The sequence below is a fragment of the Thermobia domestica genome, chromosome 6 (genome assembly GCF_964235325.1).
Source record: "Thermobia domestica chromosome 6, izTheDome1.hap1.1, whole genome shotgun sequence".
Classification (NCBI taxonomy): Eukaryota; Metazoa; Arthropoda; class Insecta; order Zygentoma; family Lepismatidae; genus Thermobia; species Thermobia domestica.
Genome location: NC_137459.1, coordinates 24,020,031 through 24,044,534, shown reverse-complemented (window position 1 = coordinate 24,044,534; position 24,504 = coordinate 24,020,031). Strand labels below are relative to the sequence as shown.

The window sequence follows — 24,504 nt, the reverse complement described above, 5'->3', positions numbered from 1 at the left end:
GCTTCAAGCAATCAAGGCAATTTGGACAAACCTCTGTACATGATATCGACTAAAAATTTGTCGTTTGGAAATGGAAGGTAAATAAGACGGAAGTAGCTATTTTGTTGGAGCAGTAACACTTGCGTGACCAATCCTCATATTAGTAGCCAATATAAGTGGAATATCTTGAATTCAACTTTTTACATTTTGTATTACAGTGCAAGCGGTACGGGGAATTCCTAAGAAGCACTGTTAACAATGTTAAATATAGATATAATTTTATTGCCTCTCCGACTGATCTTTTAGTGACATTAAATAAAAAAATAGACTCTAAATTAACATATAATACGTTGATAATATATGAAATTAAGTTACTTCTTCTGGAAATCTCGTATTAAAGGTAAAAAATATATACTGATATTAAATTCATCATCACTGACCACCAGAAAGTTATTTTTATTTAATTCATGATATGTGATGAGATCTCTAAAAAAGAAAATTCTCTCAAATAAAAAAAAGGGAGAAAAAAAAGTATGTAACTTTCACTTGAAGTCCCTCTTTTTTGTTGTTCTTCTGAGAAGTTCAACGCCTCGTGAGGTGTCTACAGAATTGTATGTTTGCTTAAGCAGCGGCAGCAGGTCACTGTCTGATGGCATCTAATGCAACTACGAAGTCCTTCCCTTCAGGCAGTGCAGAAGAGCCAGGGTCAAAACACTCATTAAGGCAGTACGCCAGAGATTCTTGGACTTATCATTCAAGACATGTTTGGAGAAGGCCCTTCGACATGGGAATACTCTTTTTCACTCCTTTTAAGCCCCGAGTTTGCGTGACGGTGAGTGCCAAAAAACAAATCTCAACTTTTTTTTTTTTTTTTTTTGTTGTTGTTACAAGCTATCACTTTACATAGGCATTGAGCCACTTACCTACTGCGTCTTTATATTTGTTCCAGCCTTTTTCTAGAGATTTTAATGCATACGAAGGTATCTCGCCCCTAAATATTGTTACAGTACTACAAGACTCTGAGAAAGGGTTCATGTGCTATATCCTGCTTCCTGCTTGAAGTGATCATCAATTTTGCTTCTAACTAAACATATCTGATTTATAACGCGTAACCATTTTTGGAACTTTGTTTCTTTTCTTAATACTAGAAAGCAGAAGTAATGGATTATCGTAGTGCCATTCGCTCTTATTATGATCAATACAAACTTTATATCCACGGAGAATTTTTAATGTTCTTATTTATGTGTTTATTTAGCCAATATGTGTTTATTTAGAAAGAATCCATGATCGTCGCTATGGTAACCGGCCTGGAGTGATGTCTTTCTTCCAATTTATAAAGATAATTAGTAGTAGATGTTAATCAAAAAATGACTGCTTATTCGATATATTCGCACCTAACCTTCATATCTAGAGGTTTTCTCCCTGCAATCTGAGGACGCGCCATATGTAGCTACAGTGGCAATGAAATAATCAGCCAGGAAAAAATAAAAAAAAAATGTATCAATTTTAAAACCGCATAACTCATGACAAACTTTGGTCTTGAAATGGAATCCGGCTCCTATACCTATGCACACAAAGTATGCAAAATCGCTGTCTACCAGGTAAAATCAATGGTTTATATGTTTCTCTCCAAAGAAAAGTTTTTGTGTTTTGTCTCCAATCCTTTCGACAATGATATTTCGAAAGACCACAAGCGCTAGAAACGTACCGTTTTCGCTGGTTGATTCCAAATTTTGTGTATATTGTCCAGTTCTAATTGAATATTAAAAAAACTTGTCCGCTATTTCTTTATTACATTTTTTAGGGGTACACTGGAAGTGTTGAAATTTTAAACAAGTATCATATGTGAGTTATACATTCCAGCACCACATAGTTGCATACAGAAGTTGTATCTATCTCAGGCGTTCGTTTCATGGACAAATGATAACGAAAAACGAAGGATAACCATTTCTCCAGGCTAAGATGAATCTTCATTGTTTGGAACGATTTACCCAATGAACATCGTATATAACTGCCATTATAATTAATTGTGTATGTAATGTATTTGCTTATTACATACTGCGTGCAAGAAGAAAGAAAACACTGATCATACATGAATTAGAAACTCCAACCGGAAGTAGCCTCAATCTTGCAAAAGGTGCGAGATATTGAGAAAAAATAATCGAAAAAAAATCCCCCCTTTATGATACCCCTTGCCGATTTTTTTTTTTTTTTTATCACGACGTCTTTCCCCTGTGTCTGTAAAGGACATGTAGAGATTTTGTGTGCGCTGTGTAGAGAGCGCACGTTCAGCTACTAAATTCCTTAGTTTCCATATTAAGCAACAATTAAATAAATAATTAGTATTGTTCGTACATGTATATTTCAAGCTTAGTACTGCTTTCAATATCGAGGCTATATAAAACACAAGCCTACAGTTTAATGTATGATCCAAACCACATAATATCAGGCTCCAATCTCTTACATAAAATGATAGAAATTTAACCCATTAAACAACGGAGCCCCAATTAGTGTATAAGTAATTGAAGTCTGAGAGAAAAAGTTTTTTTTAATTTATGACGAAATTTAAACTATCGTAGCTCATTCACTCATTCTAACGGTATTCTAAACTTCCAACTATGCATTCATATGGAAAAAGGTTATGAACTCGTAAATAATACGATTTGCATGTGTATCCAACCACCCACCTTTTGATGATCAGGGAAATGTTCTGCTTGGCCGTTGACCAGCAGAAGCAAACAATTTTTCATCGTCTTTAAGATGTTTGCATTGCCCACAGCCTCCATATCAAGTATACAATGACAAAGACACCTGCCGAATGTTCTGCTGAGAAATATGAGCCATTGTTATTCCTGAGTTTATTGGCTTCGCACTAAACGTGTTTGTGTTTTCCTCTCTTATTTTGTTTGTAAAGACCTTGAAATGAATGAAGTACCCAGCTTGAACACAGCAAATGTTTTGAGAAATAACTTTCACTTTAGGTTGATTTTCCAGCTTTTCCAGCTAAGATATGGTGATGGTAATGAGAAGAAAATATAACTAATTCAGTTAAGTAACTTTACTATGTTGTGCATTTCTCTCAAGGTTATACAAGGCTTTAAAAATAATTACTCGTTTACAGTAAACAAATAGGGCTTCAACATAAAAACAATTCAACTACAAACTCTTCCTGGAGGAGAACTTTATTAAACCCGTTGCATAACGCTTGAATACCGTGGGGCATTCTTAATAGCAAACTGTATGAAATAAAATGAATTTCATTGTAAAGTTTGTATATACGTAACCAACTTTTCGCTGTTTAGGAAAATTTTCGTGAACACAGTGAACCTGAACCTGCGCTCTCTACACAGTGCATCATTAACATATGAGCATAAATCTCCTTGTCATTCCCCACAACATCTGTACATGTCTCTTTACAGATACAAGTGAAAAATATCTTGATAAAAATCGGCAAGGGGTATCATAAAGGGGAGTTTTTTTTTTCAATATCTCGCACCGTTTGCAAGATTTGAACCTACTTCCGGTTGGAGTTTCTAATTCATGTATAATCAGTGTTTTCTTTCTTCTTGCATGTAGTATGTAATAAGTAAATACATTACACACACACTTAATTATAATGTCAGTGATATATGATGTTCATTGGGCAAAACACTCCAAACAATAGAGATTCATCTTAGAATGGAGAAATGTTTATCCCTCATTTATCATTACCATTTGTCCATGAGACAAACGCTGGAGAAATATACTAACTCCGTATACAAATATGTGGTGTTGGAATGTATGACTAGTAGAATATGATGCTTTATTTTTAAAACTTCAACACTTCTATTGTGCCCCTTAAAAAATGTAATAAAGAAACAACGCCTATTTTAAAAAATATTCAATTAGAACTGAACAATCTACGCAAATTTTGAAATCGATCAGTGAAAACGGCGTCTTTCTAGAGCTTGTGATTTCCAAGATACCATTGTTAAAAAAATTGGCCACATACATATAAACTTTTCTTGACTACAAACGTATAGACCTAGCATTTTAATATATAGATTAGCCACATGCTGGAAAAGTGGCATCGAATCAATAGAATTAACTTCATGCTTCAACCGTAGTACTATGCTCACATCAGGGTTGAAAATGCTTCAACTAAAAGCAACTATCGCTTGTGATCACTAGCAAAGCTATCGTGAAGGTATAGTGCGTTCATTCAACAAAAGTGCAGTTCGGCAAATTTCTTTCAAGTTTCTCCCCCTACATCCCTCTTTTGACCGCATTTGCGAGGTTGAAACTTTTTAACATTACTATGTCTGTTCTTTCCTTCCAATATTATGGCTAGTATGAAACAGACGTCAGGCAATGTAAGGACAAGGAAATTGGTGTTGGGAACAGGAAATCAAGTACTAACTTAGAGAACAGCATTTGGAACAGTGATGGCTAAAAGTACATGTGGAGTTGACAAGCCACTGTCAATTGTTTGAATCGAAGGTTCTGGTCGGCCACTTAGTTATCGGGAAAGGGGATCCCTCAAGATCTCTCGGATGATGAGTTCTTTATGGCACGAGCCACCACATGTAGAAGGAGGCATTCTATATATACGAACCGCACTTCGGTTTAATGAAACGAACTATAAGAGAAAATGGGTTATCATGACTTATTTGGATAGCCGGATCGGATATCCAAATAGCCGGATAAAAATAACGGCTAAGGGAACAAAAAACGCATCCAACTTTTAAGAGGCCTCATCACTGCGAAATTAAAATACCGTTAATTTTACATTAATTATGAGATATCTTTAAATAGATAAAAGATAATCAAAAAGTGGAACAAGACCTCCCTAGACAATATTATTCTGCGTGAGATACCGTTATCATGACTTATTTAACTTTCTTTTGATTTCCAGATATTTAGAAAATCGGCATTTATTTTTGCGTTTCTAAATAACTGCAAACGGAAAGTTACTAGGTGATTCGTGATAACGATACCTCATGCAAAATAACATCGTCTAGGGAGGTCTTGATCCACTTTTCGATTATCTTTTATCTATTTAAAGATATCACATAACTACTGTAAAATTAGCGGTATTTTAATTTCGCAGTGATAGGGACTCTTAACGCCTGGTTTGGCCGTGTGAGCATTGTAATAGAGAAAAAAAGATGAAATGAAATGAAATCTTTCAGTTTAACGTCCCACAGTTATGCCCTTTAGGTTAAGGGAGATGATGATGGAAGCAAGTTAATAATGATGGACGAATTTGTGGAATGAGAAAGTGGGAGTACCCCGAAAAAAACCCACGGACACGATGTTGTCCACCACAAAGTTACTTGACTGGGAATCGAACCAAGAACCCCACACTTAAGAGATAATAAATCTTCCACTGAGCCACCATGCCCCCTGTGATAGAGAATCATCGTGCCCACAACGAAAATGGACATTTCCTCTACAATCACACATCTTCCACAAGCAAACTGTTAAAAACATCTCAACATCATTCAACCTTACCCTCAAAAGTTCTTATAACCTATCAACGTTGGCCTCAGTATCAGAACAATTTTTACTTAACCCTAGAAAGGTAAACTACGTAAATTTTACGTATACGAGTTGGAAACACTGGTGTGACGTAGCAGAAACTTTGTGTAGAAATACAAACCTCTAGATATGCTATCCCGGGTTAGTTGGCTTGAAGTTCCGACGTTAATTACTTCGTTAGGTGTTATGTTGGCTGTGCCAAACGATTGAGTGTAGAAACTTATACGTAAATTTGGCGTATGTTTACCTTTTAACGTAAAATCTTATACGTAAGTTTAGCGTGTGTTTACCTTTAGTGTTAGTTTTCTTGCACGCATTTTTTACGTATGTTTACCATCAATGGACTATTGTCATTCGTAAATATTTAATTATTATTACAAAAATGGACGAGTGTGGTGCAATAAATAGCGAGGAAGCTATTTTACGGATATTAGAGGAACCTCAAATTCAGAAATGGAGGAAGATAATGCTGAATTTGATGTGAGATCAGAAGAAGAAGCAGATGACTCCGACAAAGATCCAGATTACTACCCCAGTGAAAATGATGTCGAACAACATTTTGTGTCAGGAATTCGAACTGTTGAATGTTAAACCTCAAATCCAACCAAAGAAGCGGAAAGTTTCCACATGTAGTAAAAACGAAAACAGCAGTCTCGCCACGCATTCAAGAGAGGGATCTGGATAAAATCAGACAGAGAGAGCAGTATATTTTAGAGATGAGAAGGCAAATGAACTTCCATTTAATGAAAGGCAAGTGAAAATTAGTGGTGTTAGTGAATTGCTAAGAAAGGATGGTCCCTGGAACACAAATCCAATGACAGATTCAAGTGGGAAGATCCCAAGAAGGAACACTGCTATAACTGCAATAAGCCAGTATGTGGTGAACATCAGATCAAAATGTGTTATAACTGTGTGTGATTTGCGAACCAATCTGACATATAATGTGAAAGAACTATTCAATATGAATTCAATATTTCCTAATAACAAAAATAATCAGTGATATATCTAGACTTTCTCAGAGTTTGTTCTTAAGTGTTAATAATGTTTATTTTGCTTTCTTTCTATGTACTTCTAAAAGATTTAGGATAATAGCAGCGCCGTAACTTAGATTTTACGGGGGGGGGGCAGGGGGCAAGCATTAATATGTGTATTTGGGCCTCCTAGAAAAAGTTGCTTTTCTAATTCTTGTGCCCCCTCTCTTTCCATTTTCTCTTACTCTTTATGGGCCCCTGGAGCCTGTGGGCCCTCCCAAACGGCAAGATCTGCGGGGCCATTACTTACTTAGGCCCGTTCCATACATGAAAATTAATTAAGGTGACAATATTGACAAATCTCAAAGCCATACGAATAAATATTATTTCTAGGGTCCCTAATAGTAAATATTTGTTTACTGAAATGGGCTCACGACTCATTTTTGTTTTATTTACCTTTTGTGTGCTGTTTTGTTTATGTAATGTAGCGAACCTGTTTGATGCTTCATTTATAATTTCATGTTCGTACTGTATATGAAGTTAGCAAACTTTTTCTTGAAATGGTGCCTCCGAAACCGCGGGGAGCTTCCCTAGGTTGCAGTTGTCACTCCTGCCCCCACAAATTACGGCCCCGGATAATAGTTGTGCTGTAATACTATCTAAACAATAAAACTTCAATTTTGGAACCTTGAGAAAACCAACAATAAGAGTTTCTATATGAATCGTATATTTATTAATCATTATTTAGTGTGTACGTAAATATTACGTATGTTTACCTTTAATGGGTTGATAGTGAAGTTTGCCTTTCTAGGGTTAACTCAACTTGATGTGTTGCTAGAACGCTGAATGAAACTTAATTTTCAATTATGTAAGGTGGTTGAAATTCATGATTTTATCCAACACAGATCAAGAATTCTTCGGGTTTCCTCGAGGGTTCTCATTTCCTTCTACTACATTACATTCGACTAATTATATCTTTCAACGTTTCAGCTTTACTTGCATTTACCATCATCTTCATTATAAAGAACATAATTCGGGGAATTGAAATAAAGACCAGTTAACGATGAACACTGCCTCCATCAAATAAAATCTCTTCAGGTATCAACAGTGTGAGAGTATTGTTATGAAATTAGAAAGTGAAATGAACACCAAATGGAAACGGGAGCACTGGACTGTTGCATGGAATGGAACTCCAGCTATGAATAATTTCTTTTTACCTTTGTGTTTCCTAAACCCTCAGTATCCTTTACAGTGGCTACAGTTTAACTATAGCTAATTTGTCTGCACAAACGAATGACATAGCAATATATAACCAAACATATGGAATTGTCGCAGCGTCGGAATAGTGCTAACTCACATTGGGCATGAATTGACTTAGGAAACTTTATATATATATATATAGAGGGGCGGATCCAGGATATGATCAAGGGAAGGGCTAAATCATAGTTTGCCGCTTTATCCAGTGTAAAACAGGATTGAAGTCCATTTTATCCAGTGTATACCTGAGGGTCAAGGATCCGCCACCCTGGCCGCAATCTTGGAGGGATTTAAGATGCAATACCTTCCAAACGTACAAGCTACGGTAAAATTCACTACACCAGTAAATTTCCGAGAAAATTGTACATGAATTTGATGTATTACATTTATTCCCATTTGACAAAAACAAAAGTTGAATCCAATATGGTGGATTCAAGATGGGGGTCGGGGTGGGTACCATGTGCCAGAAAAGCAGTGTTTCATCCAATTTGTTTTGCATATGCCCACATTCATGTCCAGTGGCATCTAAAGAAACTAAATGCAATTTTTTGTCCGAGTGTTATAGTAGTGTGTGATTGAATTACGGCTATGTGGAGGCCCATTAATATGCAAATTACCGATATAGACCGCTAAAATGAGTACAATACATATTGGTCCGCGGAGAATTTTGCATGTGAATCAATTTTACACGAATCCCGAGGGGACACTTCGCGAATGTACCTTCTAAAAGATAGATCTAATAAAGTTTAACTAAAACACATGTTTCAGGGTAAATAATCATGCGTCAGGTTTTGAGGAAATCCACAAGAACTAATTTCTATGACGCTAGAAACATTTGTGGCTAATAAAATCAGGCCCAAAAATACGTCATTACTAAGGTGAAGCTAATAATAAAATGTAAAACCCTACGAATAATCACTCGAAATAAGTTTGAAAACGTTACAATGAAATAGGTCTAGGTTGATGTATTCTCTGATAATCTCTTAAGTTTCAAAAAATAAATTAAAAATAGACACTTCTTTGTCGCGTTATGTTTTAACATTTCACTATTAACAACAGTAAAACTGATGTCTGTTACTTTGAGTGATAAATGAGACTTACTTGGAAAGGACTGTTAATTTACCGTCAGTGGCGTATTTTGGATTTTGTTTCGGGGGGAGGTTATGCACAACACAGAGAAGCAGGGAGCAATTGCCCACATAAGTTTGAGAATTAAATATATATTATAATTTATGCATAAATTGAAGTTTTAATGGCAAGAATTGCGGATTGGTGAATCTTGTGTGATATGATACACACAAAAAATTAGCAGTAAATCTAACCTTTTATTCTACTCATAGAAGTAAAAGCAAGCATCCTCTTGGCCTATCCAACTCCCCGGGCTACTTATCCCCCCCCCCCTCTTGATTTTCTTTAATTCAAACATTTACCTTTCTTTATAACTAAACAATGTACACTAAATATTGCTTTGCTATAATAGCTAAAGTCCTGTTATGTTGATATCCGTGCAAGTTGGTGTGGAACACCAGTTTCGCTTATCAGCTACTCTTAGTTTTGGTGTTACTGACAACGGCCGACTTCGAATCACAACTAACAACGGTCGAAAGTATGATAGGAGAAGAAAAAGAAACAACTAAGAGAAAGAAACAGAAAAGTAGAAAGGACGAGAGAAAGAACAAAAGGACGTAGTTCTTACATGGAATGAAATTTGACAAATTTAGTATTATTTCAAAATAAGGAGCATAAGAAAATTGAAAGTCAATGAAATTCTTAGAAATGATATGAAAAACTAACAAATTTCGTTCGGGAGGCCTTGAGCTCGATAGTCCTCCCTAAATACGTCACTGTCTACCGAATATACTTTTTGTAACAAGTAAAATACGCATAGTCGTAAAAAAAATCGTCCTTCATTAGACTTTTATTTTCTTTGTCCCATACTAACCGTTAACTGTTACTTCTATTTCTATTTCTATTGCTGCTATTTCTTATGCTTTTTCTTATGTCCAGTGGTTTCGAAATTTGATTGTGAATAACTGTAGAACCACAAGCCTCTACAACATAATATTTTACACGCTTATATAGCAGGTCAAAGTCAAAAATATACCAAATTTTGATCCCGATTGGGTCATTTACATTTTTATGTGTTTTTGTTTTTGAAATTATCACGCAAAAATTTTACCATCCATAACTCCGGAACCGTAAACCTGTATAATATAACATTTCACACGTTTATAAAGCAGCTCGAGTTCTACCATCATGTTAAGTATGATCTCCATCGGGTGAGTTTGCTGTATGGGTTTTTGCTTTCGAAAATTTGACGCAAAATTCGACCGTTCATAACATGGGAACCGTATGCTTACACAATATAATGCTTAATACGCCTTTGACATGGGTAACCCGAGTCCGACTCCTGGCGGGAGCTCATATGGGTCGGATCCCACGTTAAGCTGTAGGTCTTCGTCTCATGTAGCCTCGCTGCTGAATAGGATGCTAAACCCAAAATCAATAATGTTTCATACGCTTATATAAGTAGATAAGGTCTACTACCATGCACTGAGAAAAATCCGTTATCCGGACAGTGGTATGTTGTACAAATATATGGAATCCTTGTGTTTACTACGGAGATCAGTACTAAGCATACGTTATCCATATGCCACATACTTTTCCCGCTTAGATGTTACATCATGCCATTGCAGGATGTATGACATCTAACAGTCTTCCGTATATTACATACATATACGTATGTTACATACGTCAGCTATATGTTACATACGTCCATCTGTATGTGAGGTTCTGACCACCTATATACAGTTTTTTTTTCGTTCGTACGCAAAGTTCGTTTATTTGGAACGCTTATACGGGAAGTACGTATAAAATATAGTTTTCTCAGGTAACGTTTGCTGTTTGTTAACGTTGACATTTTAAGTCCAAAATCTACAGGATTTACACATGTAACTTACGCTTTTACGTGCGCCACATAGTATTTTCTCGGTGTATCCTTTCAAAATTAGTACGTATTACATCTATGTCAGCATATATAGTGAATACGGAAGCTACTTTAAGTGAAAAATGAAATCAGGATAAGGCGATTTAAGGGTTTTCATTGATTCTCCCCAAAATAAGGGAACTGAAAGAAAACTATTAAAACATATAAATTGCGTTTGTGGTATCAAACGATGTTCCACCAGGAATCACATAATCTTTTAATTGTAAAAAGAATATTCTAAGACCTAATAATTAACAATGTATAAGCTAAAATCTTTACCGTGTACTTTCAACATTAACCTCAAGTGTGTAAAATTTAACATTCAACACATACAGAAGTAAACGACCAAATACTTGATATAATGAAACAAGGAAAGAAGCGGAACATGGTATAATACATGCATGTTCAGATTTTTTTTTACTAATTCTACAAGCAGACCACAGTTTTTTTTTCCTGTGTGAAAACAAAAATATTTTTCCCTTCGACTTCCACATTCATCATCATCATCATCATAGGTATTCCGCCATTATTGGCAAAACACTTGCGCAAGTGAGAAGCTTCCATACTTCACGGTCTTTCGCTAACCTCTTTGGCCACAGGTACGATTTCTCTGCTTTGATATCTTGCATTAATTGTGGCCTCCTTCTCCCCCTCCCTCTCTTTCCTGCCACCATATCTTCTAGCACTTCCCTCATGGTACAGTTCCTTCCTAGCGAATGTCCCAAACAGTTTCTCTTCCTCTTCTTAATAACATCTAAAATTGTTCTTTTCTACCCCTAGTGACACATTTTTTAAGGGAAAATCAAGAATAATCACCCCGAAAAATGTCAAGGAGAAATATATGAATGAATTAGCAAACAAATTAAACACATTTATATGACAAATACTGTGCAATTGCCGTAAATGTAACGAAGACCATAATTATGACATTTTTCGTCATAACAGATACATTAATTTCTTTTGGAATATCAGCAGTGCATATTTTGTCGATTTCACGCAAAAATGGAGTTTAACAAGAGTCAAAACAATTAATTAATTACTTCTTACGCACTACTAGAGTGTTTAATCAAACAGCTTTTTTGCTTGTAATACATATTTTTGTCATTTTTATCTTAACAGCATTTGAAGACAATTTGTAAGGTGTCAAACTCAAGAGTTAGATTAAACTATTTCTTTGAAATTCTGTTCACACAATCTAATCTACAGCTAATGACGTTCGTATTGTTCTATACATAGAACGAACTTTTGCTTTTATAAAGATTTTAGCGGAAAGAGTGGGAGAAAATATCCTCTGTCAACTGTTTAGATAATGTCCCATGTCTTTTGAGTACAACGTGTATAGATATTTGATAACAAGACCTGCTGATTGATACATGATAATGGGTAAACAATGGTAAGTGAAAGGTAGTGAAATAAAATTGAACTTATTCGATTTGTGTCATTGCTCCTGAGTTTGATACTTTTTTTTTTCGGGATTCGATTAATCGAAATTCTTTCTTACAAGCATCCACTGTGAAGCAACGCTCGTTTCGGCAAAGTATTTCTTATAGGTACAGAAATGTATTTTACTGAAATTTAGTTTTAATACCTAAGTTCAACATTCAGCGGAGGAAGGTTGGAAATTCTCCATGTTCAGGATTTCATATATTTTTTTTCAGTATAGTTGTTTAACCCCTTGACTCCCAGCCCTGTAGATAGAGTGCAGAACCGACGACCATGCTAAGCGGGGAACATTAGGCAACAAATAGTTCAAACAAATCATCAACCACAATGGTTGCTAATACCAAAATTGTTTTAAAATTATTGCAATTAACATTTGGGCTTCCTGTAGTCTAATGGTTAGAACGTTGGACTCATATCCGCGTAGTCTTCGGTTCGAATTCCACAAGAACAAAAATACACGTCTCATAAATACCAGAGGTTCGTACTCTCAGCAACAGATGGCATAATGATCGTGCTTTGCTCATTGCTTGCAAAGATCATGCACTCTAATGATGTCACAGCAACACGTAGACTCCGGTCCTCCCCGACCAGAATTAGTCGTACGTTTTCGTGGCTATTATCATGCAAGAATATATGCTCTTCAGCCGTTGACACCAACTACGTACGGGTCGTACGTGGTGGTAGGGAAGAATTCAGGCTCGACTGCGTATTACCGTACGTAGTGGTAGTCAAGCGGTTAATAATAATTTTAGTTTAAATTCAGTTTGCGTTACAATGAACATAAATTTAACTGTTTCTAGTTCAAAAGTTATGTTTCAATTAAAAATAAGCATTATAAATAGTGGTGGACATAAATTACTCCTGTTCTGTTCAAAATCGTACTATTACTTCACGTATTTGCAGTACTCAAGTAGATGGTTGGGAACAGGGGTGAAAATGACAGAGCTAAAACAATCTTAAAGAAGTAGTATGTGTAAAGGTTAACACAACTAGATTGATTTTTTACATGAATGAAAGCTAGGCTTACATTTTATCAATATCTTTCCCTATACATCCTCAAGTGACTACTAAAGCTACCTTTCAATTTTATTTTTTCTAGCTTAACCTGCGCTCTCTACACAGCGCATCATTCGCATATGAGCATAAATCTCCTTCTCATTCCTCACAACATATGTACATGTCCCTTTACAGGCACAAGTGAAAGACGTCTTGATTTTAAAAAAGTCGGCAAGGGGTATCATAAAGGAAGATTTTTTCGATTATTTTTCTCAATATCTCGCACCGTTTGCAAGATTTGAGCCTACTTCCGGTTGGAGTTTCTAATTCATGTATGACCAGTGTTTTCTTTCTTCTTGCATGCAGTATGTAATAAGCAAATACATTGCATACACAATTATAATGGCAGTTATATATCGTGTTCATTGGGCAAAACTCTCAAAAATAAAGATTTATCTTAAGACTCGAGAAATGGTTATCCTTCCTTTTTCACTATTATTTGGCCATGGAACAAACGCCTGAGACATATACAACCCCAACATTGTGGTGTTGGAATGTATAACGCATAGGATATCATGCTTTAGTTTTTTTTTAATTTCAACGCTTCCAGTGTACCCTAAAACATGTAACAAAGAAATAATGGCCATGTATTTTAAATATTCAATTAGAACTGAACAATCTACGCAAAATTTCCAATCGATCAGTGAAAACATCATCTTTCTAGAGCCTGTAGTTACCGAGATCTCATTGGCGAAAGGATTGGCCACAAACATATAAACATAGTTTAAAAGAACTCGGAAGGTGGAAGCACAATTCACATGCATTGGTTTTAGAGAAGGCTTATTAAAATACAAAGGCTTTGAACAATAATTTTATATCATAAACTTTATGAAAAAGATATAGTTAACTAATTAAGACTATTTAAAGTACAAATACTTAAAATGCTTGTCTCTGTAAAACGTGAAATCACACATAACTGTAAATGAAAGATTTGAAAGCCAAAGTTATAGGTTGGAGCTTTTAATTGCTATTGTAGCATTTTAATAGATAGATTTTTTCAAAGTTGACGACTAACTAAATCGCTCTGCTGTACCTGAAAACGGAAGATTTTCTCAAAATAAATTTCCCATACACTAAATAGGGATTCCTTTCAACAAGCTTATCCATTCAGGATAAAAGTTATTTCCAGACATTTTCTACGTATGTTCTATCTTCGCACTTTGCCGGCATTTATCTCCCACCCTGTATATGGTCTGCCACTAAACACATTCTTTTTCTCTGTTTCTTTGGGTGATGAATCCAGTTCTAGCAATCATTTTCAGCAATTGAATTCACCAGATAGGAATGTTTCCTTGTGAGTTAGCTGATAGTTTGGGATCGGCTACACTATATGTAGTTCTTCAGGTATAAGGCGTACAGGAAAATATTTGATTGAAATATATTGTATCTTTTGATGTATTTTTGTATCAGGGGCCACAAGATATTTGAACGGCCCGTAAATAGACATTTCGTATTTTTTACGGAATAAGCACATCATACTGAGTTAAGTTATAATTTGAGTTTGGCTACACTATACATAGTTCTTCAGATATAAGGCCTACAAGAAAGTTTTTGCCTGAAATATATTGGATCTTTTGATCCAAAAATGGTTTATAATTTCACTACGAATAAAAATTCAGTAAACATAACTACATCAATAAATTAGTGGAAAATTTTCCTATCAGATAGATGTTTTCCAATCCGCAATTACTTTTAGTAATACATGGAAAGAAAATTCTAGATTCTCGGCAATAGTTATGTGCTTTATTAGGTTTTCTTTATGTCGCATTTAATTGATCCACAGCTTTTGCGTTTGCATTTTTCTACACCATTCCAATTTCAATTTGGACTCTACATACTTTTGAACCATCCTGTAGTACCACTTATCATATTTTATTTTGTTTATATCTGTTATGTCATTGGACATGAACATGGAAAAGGTTTCAATTCGATTGGATAAAGTTAGTTAGGAGAAAAATTGATTATGATATTCGACCAGGAGGATACAAAGTTAATAAAAAGATCTGGGCTTCTCTCAAGACATAGTGTCACCACAAAATTAACAATTCTATTTTCAATTATGAAAAATGTTCATATGAATGCCAAGCAGTGATGCTAACCTGAAACCTTGTAGAATCCTATCTCGAAGGCAGAAATTCCCATTTTGCTTTTAAATTTCCTACGCGTTTTACTAATTGCAAAATTTTTAAAATTTACGAAATATGAAACTTGAAACTTGAAAAAGTTTGCCGCTTTCTGGAATATTTGAGTGAATTATTCGTGAATTCCGATCCTCTAAATTCCTAATAAATATTTTCCTTGATTAAAGGAGACAATTAACATTGTTGATGAAATCAAACGTATTTTGTTGACGGAATTTAGTATTTCCAGCACGCTTTTGTGCCATAATGTTTTACTGAACTTAGTGAAACTAAAAAAAAAAAAAAAAAAACTTCATCCTCTAATTGTTTCGTGTGGGATGTTTCTCGTTTGGTAATTTACTTTCTTTCGTTCATGATTTAAAAAAAAAAAAACTTCAAGATGCAATTTACGTTCCATGTTGCTCGTTTTTGAGATTCACAAATTCCTGTTTAAGTCACTTTCACACTAACATGTACTTTCCAATAACAAGATTTGACAATTAGCACTGATTTCATATTGATTCAAGCCTCATCAGCATGCTTCCCGCTTATAGAGAGAACTATGAAATAAATATATGAAAATTTTCTTTATCCCTACTCGAAAAGTTAATGTCAAAAAATCCGATAAAATGGGATTTGTTTTACCACGGGTTGGCATCACTGATGCCAAGAGCGAAAATAAACGCAGAAGTCTTCTGAAAATGACACCGAAGCGCTAACTATTGTCCGGTAACGTTATTTAAGAACTTCCACTTAGAACACAATGGACGCTACGCTGAAACCATAATAAGTGTTTCTGCGGAAAATAACGAAATATTTTTTTTTTTTCGATTGTGCTTATTATGTTCTGAAAATAACATATCTATATCGTCGATATTGGTTAGACTTCCTACGTTACATCTGTTTATTTACATCAACGAAATTCGTAGAATGTACGAAGCAGATTTTCAGGAAATTATATTCCTTCACAAACAGTTTTCTTAGAAGAACCAATGAGGATAATTTTATACCAAACGTCAATCATAACACGCAAAACTCAGATAACACCTCAAATATATTAACTATAGTGTTGTTCTGTTGTTTGCATGTCCGTGATCACACAGATTCATTCACAATTTTGAAGGAACGGACGGATCTTTCCACCTTGGGGTATGTTGAAAATGTTCATTTCTAGGTATTAATTATGTAAGCAAAATTACAAGCAAAAGCGATTTTTTGTTTATCTGATTTTTTTAAAATCATTTACAAGGATGGTATATGTCGTACGCAATCGATCAAACTTATCCCATAGGGATGGTACCGAGACCGAGACTAGTCTCGGTCTCGTCTCGGTCTCGTCTCGAATTATCGAGACGAGACCGAGACCGAGACGGACTTTTCTATACCGAGACGAGACCGAGACCGAGACGGACTTCTAAATACCGAGACGAGACCGAGACCGAGACAGGCCTCTATAAATCGAGACGAGACCGAGACGAGACTTAGGTCAGTCTCGAAAGTCTCGGTCTCGTCTCGAATATTGATATTGATATATACTAAAATGCCTTCACTTAAAATTTGTTTCGTTGCTGTGTTAGGTAATATGAGAACGGTTGACTGATGTACAGTGGCGTATTTAGGGGGTGGTTATCAGGCTCAAACCCCTCCCGAAATAAATTTGTGATAATTTTTTTGCATTGCACGTACAATGCAAATGTTTCTTACTCGTTCCTCAAGCCTCTCCCGAAACAAAATCCATTGCTGATGCAAATAGAATTCTCTCTCTCTCTCTTTATATATATATATATATATATATATATATATATATATATATATATATATATATATATATATATATATATATATATATATATATATATATATATATGGTCGCGGTGCCATCCAGGGCCGCCCTACATGGGTTTCCGGGGCCAAACTTTAATTTTCAATGGAAGCAAGGGGTGAGTGGTACCTCGTTCGATACATCTTTAAAAACTAAAAAGCGTTCTGGCAAAAGATCTCTCATATCGGGCACTGTATTTAAAATGGCCGCCAAGACATGTTGCCTCTACCAGATACAGTAAAACATGCAGTACCACTAATACGAAAACGATTGAACATAAATGAACCTAACAACAACTCAAATAGAAAATGTGATGTGGCACATCGATTGATATTGTCGCGGAGGCTCCCAGGGCCACCCTTCATGGGGGCCAAGGGCTCAACTTCAAAATTGTAAATGGAAACATGGGGTGAGTGATACCTCGTCCGACATATCTTTAAAAACTAAAGAGTGCTGTTACAAAAGATTGTTCATATGGGTCACCGTTTTCAAAATGACCAAGACATGGTACCTGCATCAGATAAAACGTCCAGTATCACTAATATGAAAACACCAGAACAAATATTCGAATAGGAAATCACAGAGCGTATTTATCATTCTATATCTCGTGAATGTTGCAACAATCAAAAAAATGATTAGAGTGAAAGTACCATAATAGAAAGGAAGAAATCTAACTCCTAGAAAATTGTTGCTCCAACCTCACTCTGTAAGTGAGTGAAGCGGGAAGGATCCGTAGAATTGCAGATGAGAGCCTTAGTTTTTGCAAATTGTATCTACGAAACAAAGTTATTTGAAATATGTTTTTATAAGAAATAAATATGTCTGTAATGCGATAAAGTATGTAAAATTCTTGTTAAATGGTACCTTCCATTTTGATAGCAGGCAAAGGTTTGATGCAAAAATGAATCAACTGAAATGCGAAAAAAATTTGTCGAACAATACAATTTTAGAACAATATTTACAAACGTTGGTTTTCTTCAACAGTCGTCTGCATGATATTGATTCGCTTCTTTTCCTTCTATGTCTTCTTGCATGTGATAGAATATGAGTTTCACTGAGATGTTGTCCACAGTCACATTCCGAATAACTTGGTAATTTCAGTTGTGATCCTTAGTAACGACAAAAATCTTGCACGCATTGCGTTAAATTATCAGGGGCGAAGGGGCGGGCAAAATGTTGTTAAACTTGAATTTCACCTTATTTTTATTCACCTTATTTCACTTTATTTTTATTCATTATAGTACCAGTCATTTGTACACACAAGTGTTTCAGACAAACCATATCTATTGCAAATAAAAGTGAGGTTCTCATTTGAGATTTTACCATTCATTCCCGCTTCACCTACTTACGGACAGAGATCGGAAAGATAATTTTCTATCATTTCCTCTTTTGCATCATGTCAATTATACTTTAATAATCTTTTTCTCCGTTGCATTTAACTTGAGCTGTGGAATGATAAATACACTTTGTGCTTTCCTATACGAGTTTTATTCTGTTAATTTATCTCCAACTATTTTCATATTAGGGGTCTAGTGGTACTGGACAGAGATGGAGTGGGTCAGTGGGTCAAGTGGGTCGTTTTCTGAGTGGGACAGTGGGTCGTGGGTCAACAGTATGTGATCCACTGTGACCCACCACCCACCATGACCCACTGCGACCCACCACCCACCATGATCAACTGCGACCCACCGACTCATTGTGATCTACAAACCCACTCTGCTCACTGCATTGTAGACAGGGGGACGCGGTGGCTCAGTGGTAGAGCGTTCACCTCTGGTGCCTGGGGTCCCGGGTTCGATCCCAGCCCCCGCCAAGTGAACCTTGTGGTGAACAAACACCGTGCTCGTGGGTTTTCTCGGGGTTCTCCCGTTTCCTCCCACTTTCTTCATTCCACCATTTTCATTCATCTCTCATTATCACCGTCTCCTTTAGCCTAACTGGCATAACCGTGGGACGTAAAACTCAAAGATTTCATTTCATTTGCATTGTAGACAGTATCTTCTGAAGACTGGTAAATTTGTCTTCGTTTTACTTTCAAGACCTTCATTTCCCTTTCTTTTCCACTTGTTTCTGTCTACTTACCTGAGGTGAGTATATCTAACCAAGTGAAAAAAAAAAAAACTTCAGGCACTTTTGGATATTGATATTTGTAATTATAATAATAGCATAGGACTTATACTACTACTTGGCTTTCGAGACCTGTGAGTTTTTAGAGGAGCTAACTACTGGAAAAAATACATTTTTGAATCACTATAATATATAAATTATTATATAAAAATTGAATGTAACTATGTGAATGTATCAGCACGGTCAAATTGCAAAGTCAAATGAAATTACTTTTGGTATATAGTTAGGCCTTAATCCAAACTGGGATGTTATATTGCTTTCATTATAATGCATAATATCCTAAGGATGTAGTGAGGATCCGAATTTTTGCGAGGAAAAAAAATAGTATCTCGCACGCCGTTAAACTTACGGAGCTGAAATTCAGTGTATTAACTCTTTATTGAAAATAAACAGAATGTGTCCTAGCATTTTTAAAATTCTCCTTTAAGGGGGGCTGCGGGGCACTTTCTATATATGGAAAATTGGTAGTAAGTTGGTTTGTAAAAATGATCGAAAACGATCGATGTTATTTAAGAAAAAAATCAGAAACAAAAAATACAGTGCTTGGCTTCATATATCCATTGCTTTCTACTATAATAATTGCTGAAGCTTATGTTTATTATATGAGGCGCTTACAGCACAGAACAATCTACCCATAAAGTTGTGAGAAAAATAGGCATAAAATTTGTACTGTAAGTTTAATTACACGGAAATTTTAAGTTTGGATTGTACGCACAATTCTATGGAAAATTTTACACCTTTTTCCCTTTATGTTGGACTACTTACCTTGATTTGGAACTTTCAAATTTCGTCCTTTTCCCACCGAAAAGTATCGATAATGGAACAAGGAAATAATTATACTATGATATTTAATTGAAATTCATCGTAATTTGGCACATGGCAAACATCAGTGTGGTAATTGAAGGGGAAGAAGGAGGGAAATTCCCATTCACTTCTGAACACTTTCCAGGAACCTCGTTCCCTTTCGCTTTCTAGACGGGGGAGGGAACTTGGTAATGGCATCAAACCTTCATGTGTAATTATAAAAATTAAATTTATAAACAAATAAGAAATCATCAGTTTATCAGGCTTTAATTGATTATTTATTCACAAGATTCCCTATCGAAGGCGTGGTAGATGAAGTTTCTGTTCTCCATGAGTTGACATTGCCAACTGATATGGTCAATATGGAAAAGATGTTGTGTAGTGATAGAGTAGATACTTCTTGCTGAGTATTTCAAAACTGACCAAGAAAACTCGTTGTCAGACTTAAGTCTAACAAGTAGATTGTCGATGAGGAGTTGCAGAAATCGGGTAGAAGTATTATCAATTTCCACGACAGAGTGCGAACGGGGATTTCCCCTTATGAATTTACAGATGACTGCAATTAGAAATACACTAAGTGCTCGAACATTGTCTAACTTGTTGTTCATCAATGTTAATGGCTTACCGCTAGACAAGCTCAAAGTAGACCAGCTAGTTATTTCTTGGCTGAAGGATGGACATCATTTTGCTACAGATGATTTACCACGAAAAAGTTACCAACAGGAAATAAACCCGATTTCAGATTCGTTTTAAGGAGGATAATTACGAGTTATGGAATATGTATACTTGTATTACTAATGGCTTATTTGTGTTATTCAACTTTGTACCTAATTTTTAGTAAGTCTCTTCTTTGCTTTAGGTAAACTACTTTGAATAAATATTCATAATAATTGCAATTATGCATATTTGTTAAATTTAATGTGGTGTTTTAATGATTACACAAATTACAATTATGAGTATACTTTATGGAGATGCTCTCACAGAGGGCACCCGAGCACCTTTATGCACTATTAGTGCGTGGAGTTAGCGTAAAAATATTTCACTTTCGGCTACCAGTCTGCAATTTTACACAGTTCTTATATGTATACCAAAGAACAGAAAACCGCCGGGAGACACTCGATCCAATGTCCAGAACTCGTGAGATGACGTCATCAAATTGGCGGACAGCTTGATTCAAAAGTAAGCCATATCTCCGTTATTTATGAACCGATTTTCTTCAAACTTGGCTCATTTTAAGTAAAATTAAATTTGCAATAAAATACGTTTCCAGAATATTTTCTCTAAAATTAACCGTTTCGGAGTTATTTAAGAATTTAATAAATTAATGAGTATTTATTGAAGAAAAATACATAATAACTCCGAAACCCTTAGTTTTAGATGGAACACTTAGGTAACGTGTTATATTGCTAATTTTATTACCTTTAAAATGAGCTATTAATGAAGAAAATCTGTCCATAAATAACTGAGATATCACATATAACGTGTTAATTACATTATTAAAATGGCGGTCACAACTTCTAACACAGCGAGAAATTCACCCAAAATACTTCACTTCCATATACCAATTCCAAATTTTGCAGAGTGTTTATATACATAATAAATAATTTTAAAATACCTGGGAGACACTTGATTTAACACGCTGAACTCCTATGTTGACGTCATCAAAATGGCCGCCGGGATTAAAAACATAGGTTTGCTTAAATACACTTAACTCCGTTACCAATCATTTTATTGAGTCTTCCAATTGTTCCATTTGAAAAAGCATGAAATAAGCTACAAAATTTTATTCGATTTTAAATGGTTTATGACGATGACAACGTGGAAGGGGGTAAAAACAATGTTTTAAAATGGGACATTTCTGTTATTATAAGAGGCGTTAACTCAAGTAAACACATTACATCCATTGCAATGTTGCATGCTTGTATATTTTTTTAAGAGTGATTCGTCTTTAATTATAAATTATACCACAAAAGAGTGAACATGAAAATAAAAATAGTTATTTACATCTTTTAGTGGATCCAATGCCCTCTATTTACTGATTGGCAAAAATGAAAAAAAAAAAAAAAAACTTTTCTTTTTTAGGAATAGTAACAGATATTTACAACAGTTTCTCACAATGAAAACATATAGAATCCATATGGATTATTAACGCGGAAGCCACAACTATTGAAAACAATGTAAACTTTAAACAAAATGACAAGTTTGTAAGATTAAACTTGATTTCTGCATTGACCCTCACAACTACAAGGTAAGGGCAAAGTTCGTGTATTTTTACAATCGACAGCAAGTACAAATCTGTTTGCACTTCCATGCTATCAACTCTTTTAGCTTTTCCATGGTGAAGTTTGGGCTTGTCGACCAGAGGGGCTCCTAGTCATCTGCGATCTTCTTCCATTCCCACTCACAAGGATCCAAGCGTTGACTGTTCCTTTGAAGACAGTTTGTCCACAAAGAACATTGTAGGATGGCCCTCTTCAAGTGTTGCAACAGAGCGTTGCTGGTTGGTGGAATATTTTCAATGGGTCTGTTTTGCTGGGTAAAGAGAATCCGCCTGGCCTCATTGACGGTCTCTGCAGAACTTGATGAATGGTACATAAGAACTACAAAGCGTTGAATGAGTAAAAACGTGTCGTCATCTTCAGAGATGTCCAGAACTTGACAATATTCCCTAAAATCTTTGTCTACATCTCGGAAATTCATCCACGTTTTCCATGCAGTGGTTTTACCAATACTTACAAAACTAGACACAGTGTCAGCCCCCGTAAATGCATGGAAGAAGGCAAAAGATCTGGAACTCTTCGTGGAACTTTGTTGTGCAACTCGTAGATCGGAAGGTATTGGAGGTGCTTTCCACTGCCGTATTCAATCCAAAATTCTTTGAGTGTATTGTGTCTAGAAAAGGCATATATAGCAATTACTACCACGTCACTATCAACAGTTTTCACCATGACCTAAGAACAACCTGAGTATTCCATGGCATGCCATATATGAAGTAGGAGATGGGCTTCGGCTTCTTCATGGAATTCCGAAGATATAGCTTCAAATGTCACCTCCATTTGCGATCCAATTACCGTGTCTCTGTAGGTGCAAATGACTTTTTTCTCGGCGGGGAGATCCATTTTGACCAGGTTTTCAGCTAAAAATTCAAAGAGTTCTTCTTTCTTTTTACTGTGAGCAAGGAACTTACTGAAAGATTTGGAAAATGAAATGAAATCTTTGAGTTTTACGTCCCACGATTATGCCGGTTAGGCTAAAGGAGACGGTGATGATGAGAGATGAGTGAAATAGTGGAATGAAGAAAGTGGGAGGAAACGGGAGAACCCCGAGAAAACCCACGCACACGGTGTTTGTCCACCACAAAGTTCACTTGGCGGGGGCTGGGATCGAACCCGGGACCCCAAGCACCAGAGGTGAACGCTCTACCACTGAGCCACCGCGCCCCCTGAAAGATTTGGGGATGACAACATTAGATTTTACATTTATTCTGAGCCCAAACCCTCTGGACTGTCTTACGTCACTTTCTAGGCTTCCTTCTAGGTAGCGGTCAAAAACTAGGTCAACTCTTTCCACAGATCTTAATCTCATTAGAATGTATGGTTTAACAATCTGGTTGCAGTACTTTTGAAATGTCCGGCTGGATTTAGGGACAAGCATATGGATCAAGGCTGCTGCATCGATTATGAGCGAAGAAACTTCGGCTCATGAGCAGTGGTCACCCGAACTCCACTTGACTCGACGATACAGGACACCACGTCGGATTTTTGTTTATTGGTTTTCCGAGCTTACCGCGGTCGGATATGGAAGGTGGACGTGAGCTATTTTCGTGGGTAAAGAACTTTTTGACGTCAATTCCCCTTGATTGACTAGCGACGTACAACTTGGCAAAAAGAGTACTGTCTTTTCTCAGGTCTACTATTTTCTGCTTGATTTGGACTTAACTGTAACTTTCTTAGCACTCATCAAGGGAAGTTTGTTTCTTTTGATGACTTCATGGAATGAAACTTTTCTGAGGATCAACCGATCTTCGACAAACGTATCAAACTGGCTTTTCCCTGTAGCATTTGCCGACATGACGCTCATCGCATTTTCTTCTGGGAGAATGATTCTACTGCTGTTGACTGTAGTTAACTCGTCATCTTCGAATGGGTTGCCGTGTGATTCAAACACTTCAACTAGGGCAGAAACATGGTTTTCAAATTTCTTATGAAAACTGTGAGATTTTCATGATGCTCCTCGGAAGTGATGTTACGATTTCAGGTTCCGATCCTTTTCGAACTCTCCAATCATGCGGACAACTTCGGGTCCTGCAACCATCCATTGCAATAGCCCCTCCCCTTGACTTAGACGGAATAGGTTAATTGAAGAATTTTTAATAAGTTTGTTGCTCTGCTCATGTAACTGGTCATGTGCCATCCTGGA

At 36.0% G+C, this 24,504-nt stretch overlaps 1 protein-coding gene across 1 annotated transcript in view; it reads left to right on the top strand.

The window, feature by feature from the left end:
* Positions 1-748: 748 nt before the first annotated feature.
* The window catches only part of LOC145687887 (UDP-N-acetylhexosamine pyrophosphorylase-like), a 124,280-nt gene continuing 100,524 nt past the window's right edge, over positions 749-24,504 (top strand). The window contains exon 1 of the mRNA XM_081761406.1: positions 749-811. Coding sequence (XP_081617532.1) covers positions 764-811 — 48 coding nt within the window. The 5' untranslated portion in view covers positions 749-763. The remainder of the gene's footprint in view (positions 812-24,504) is intronic.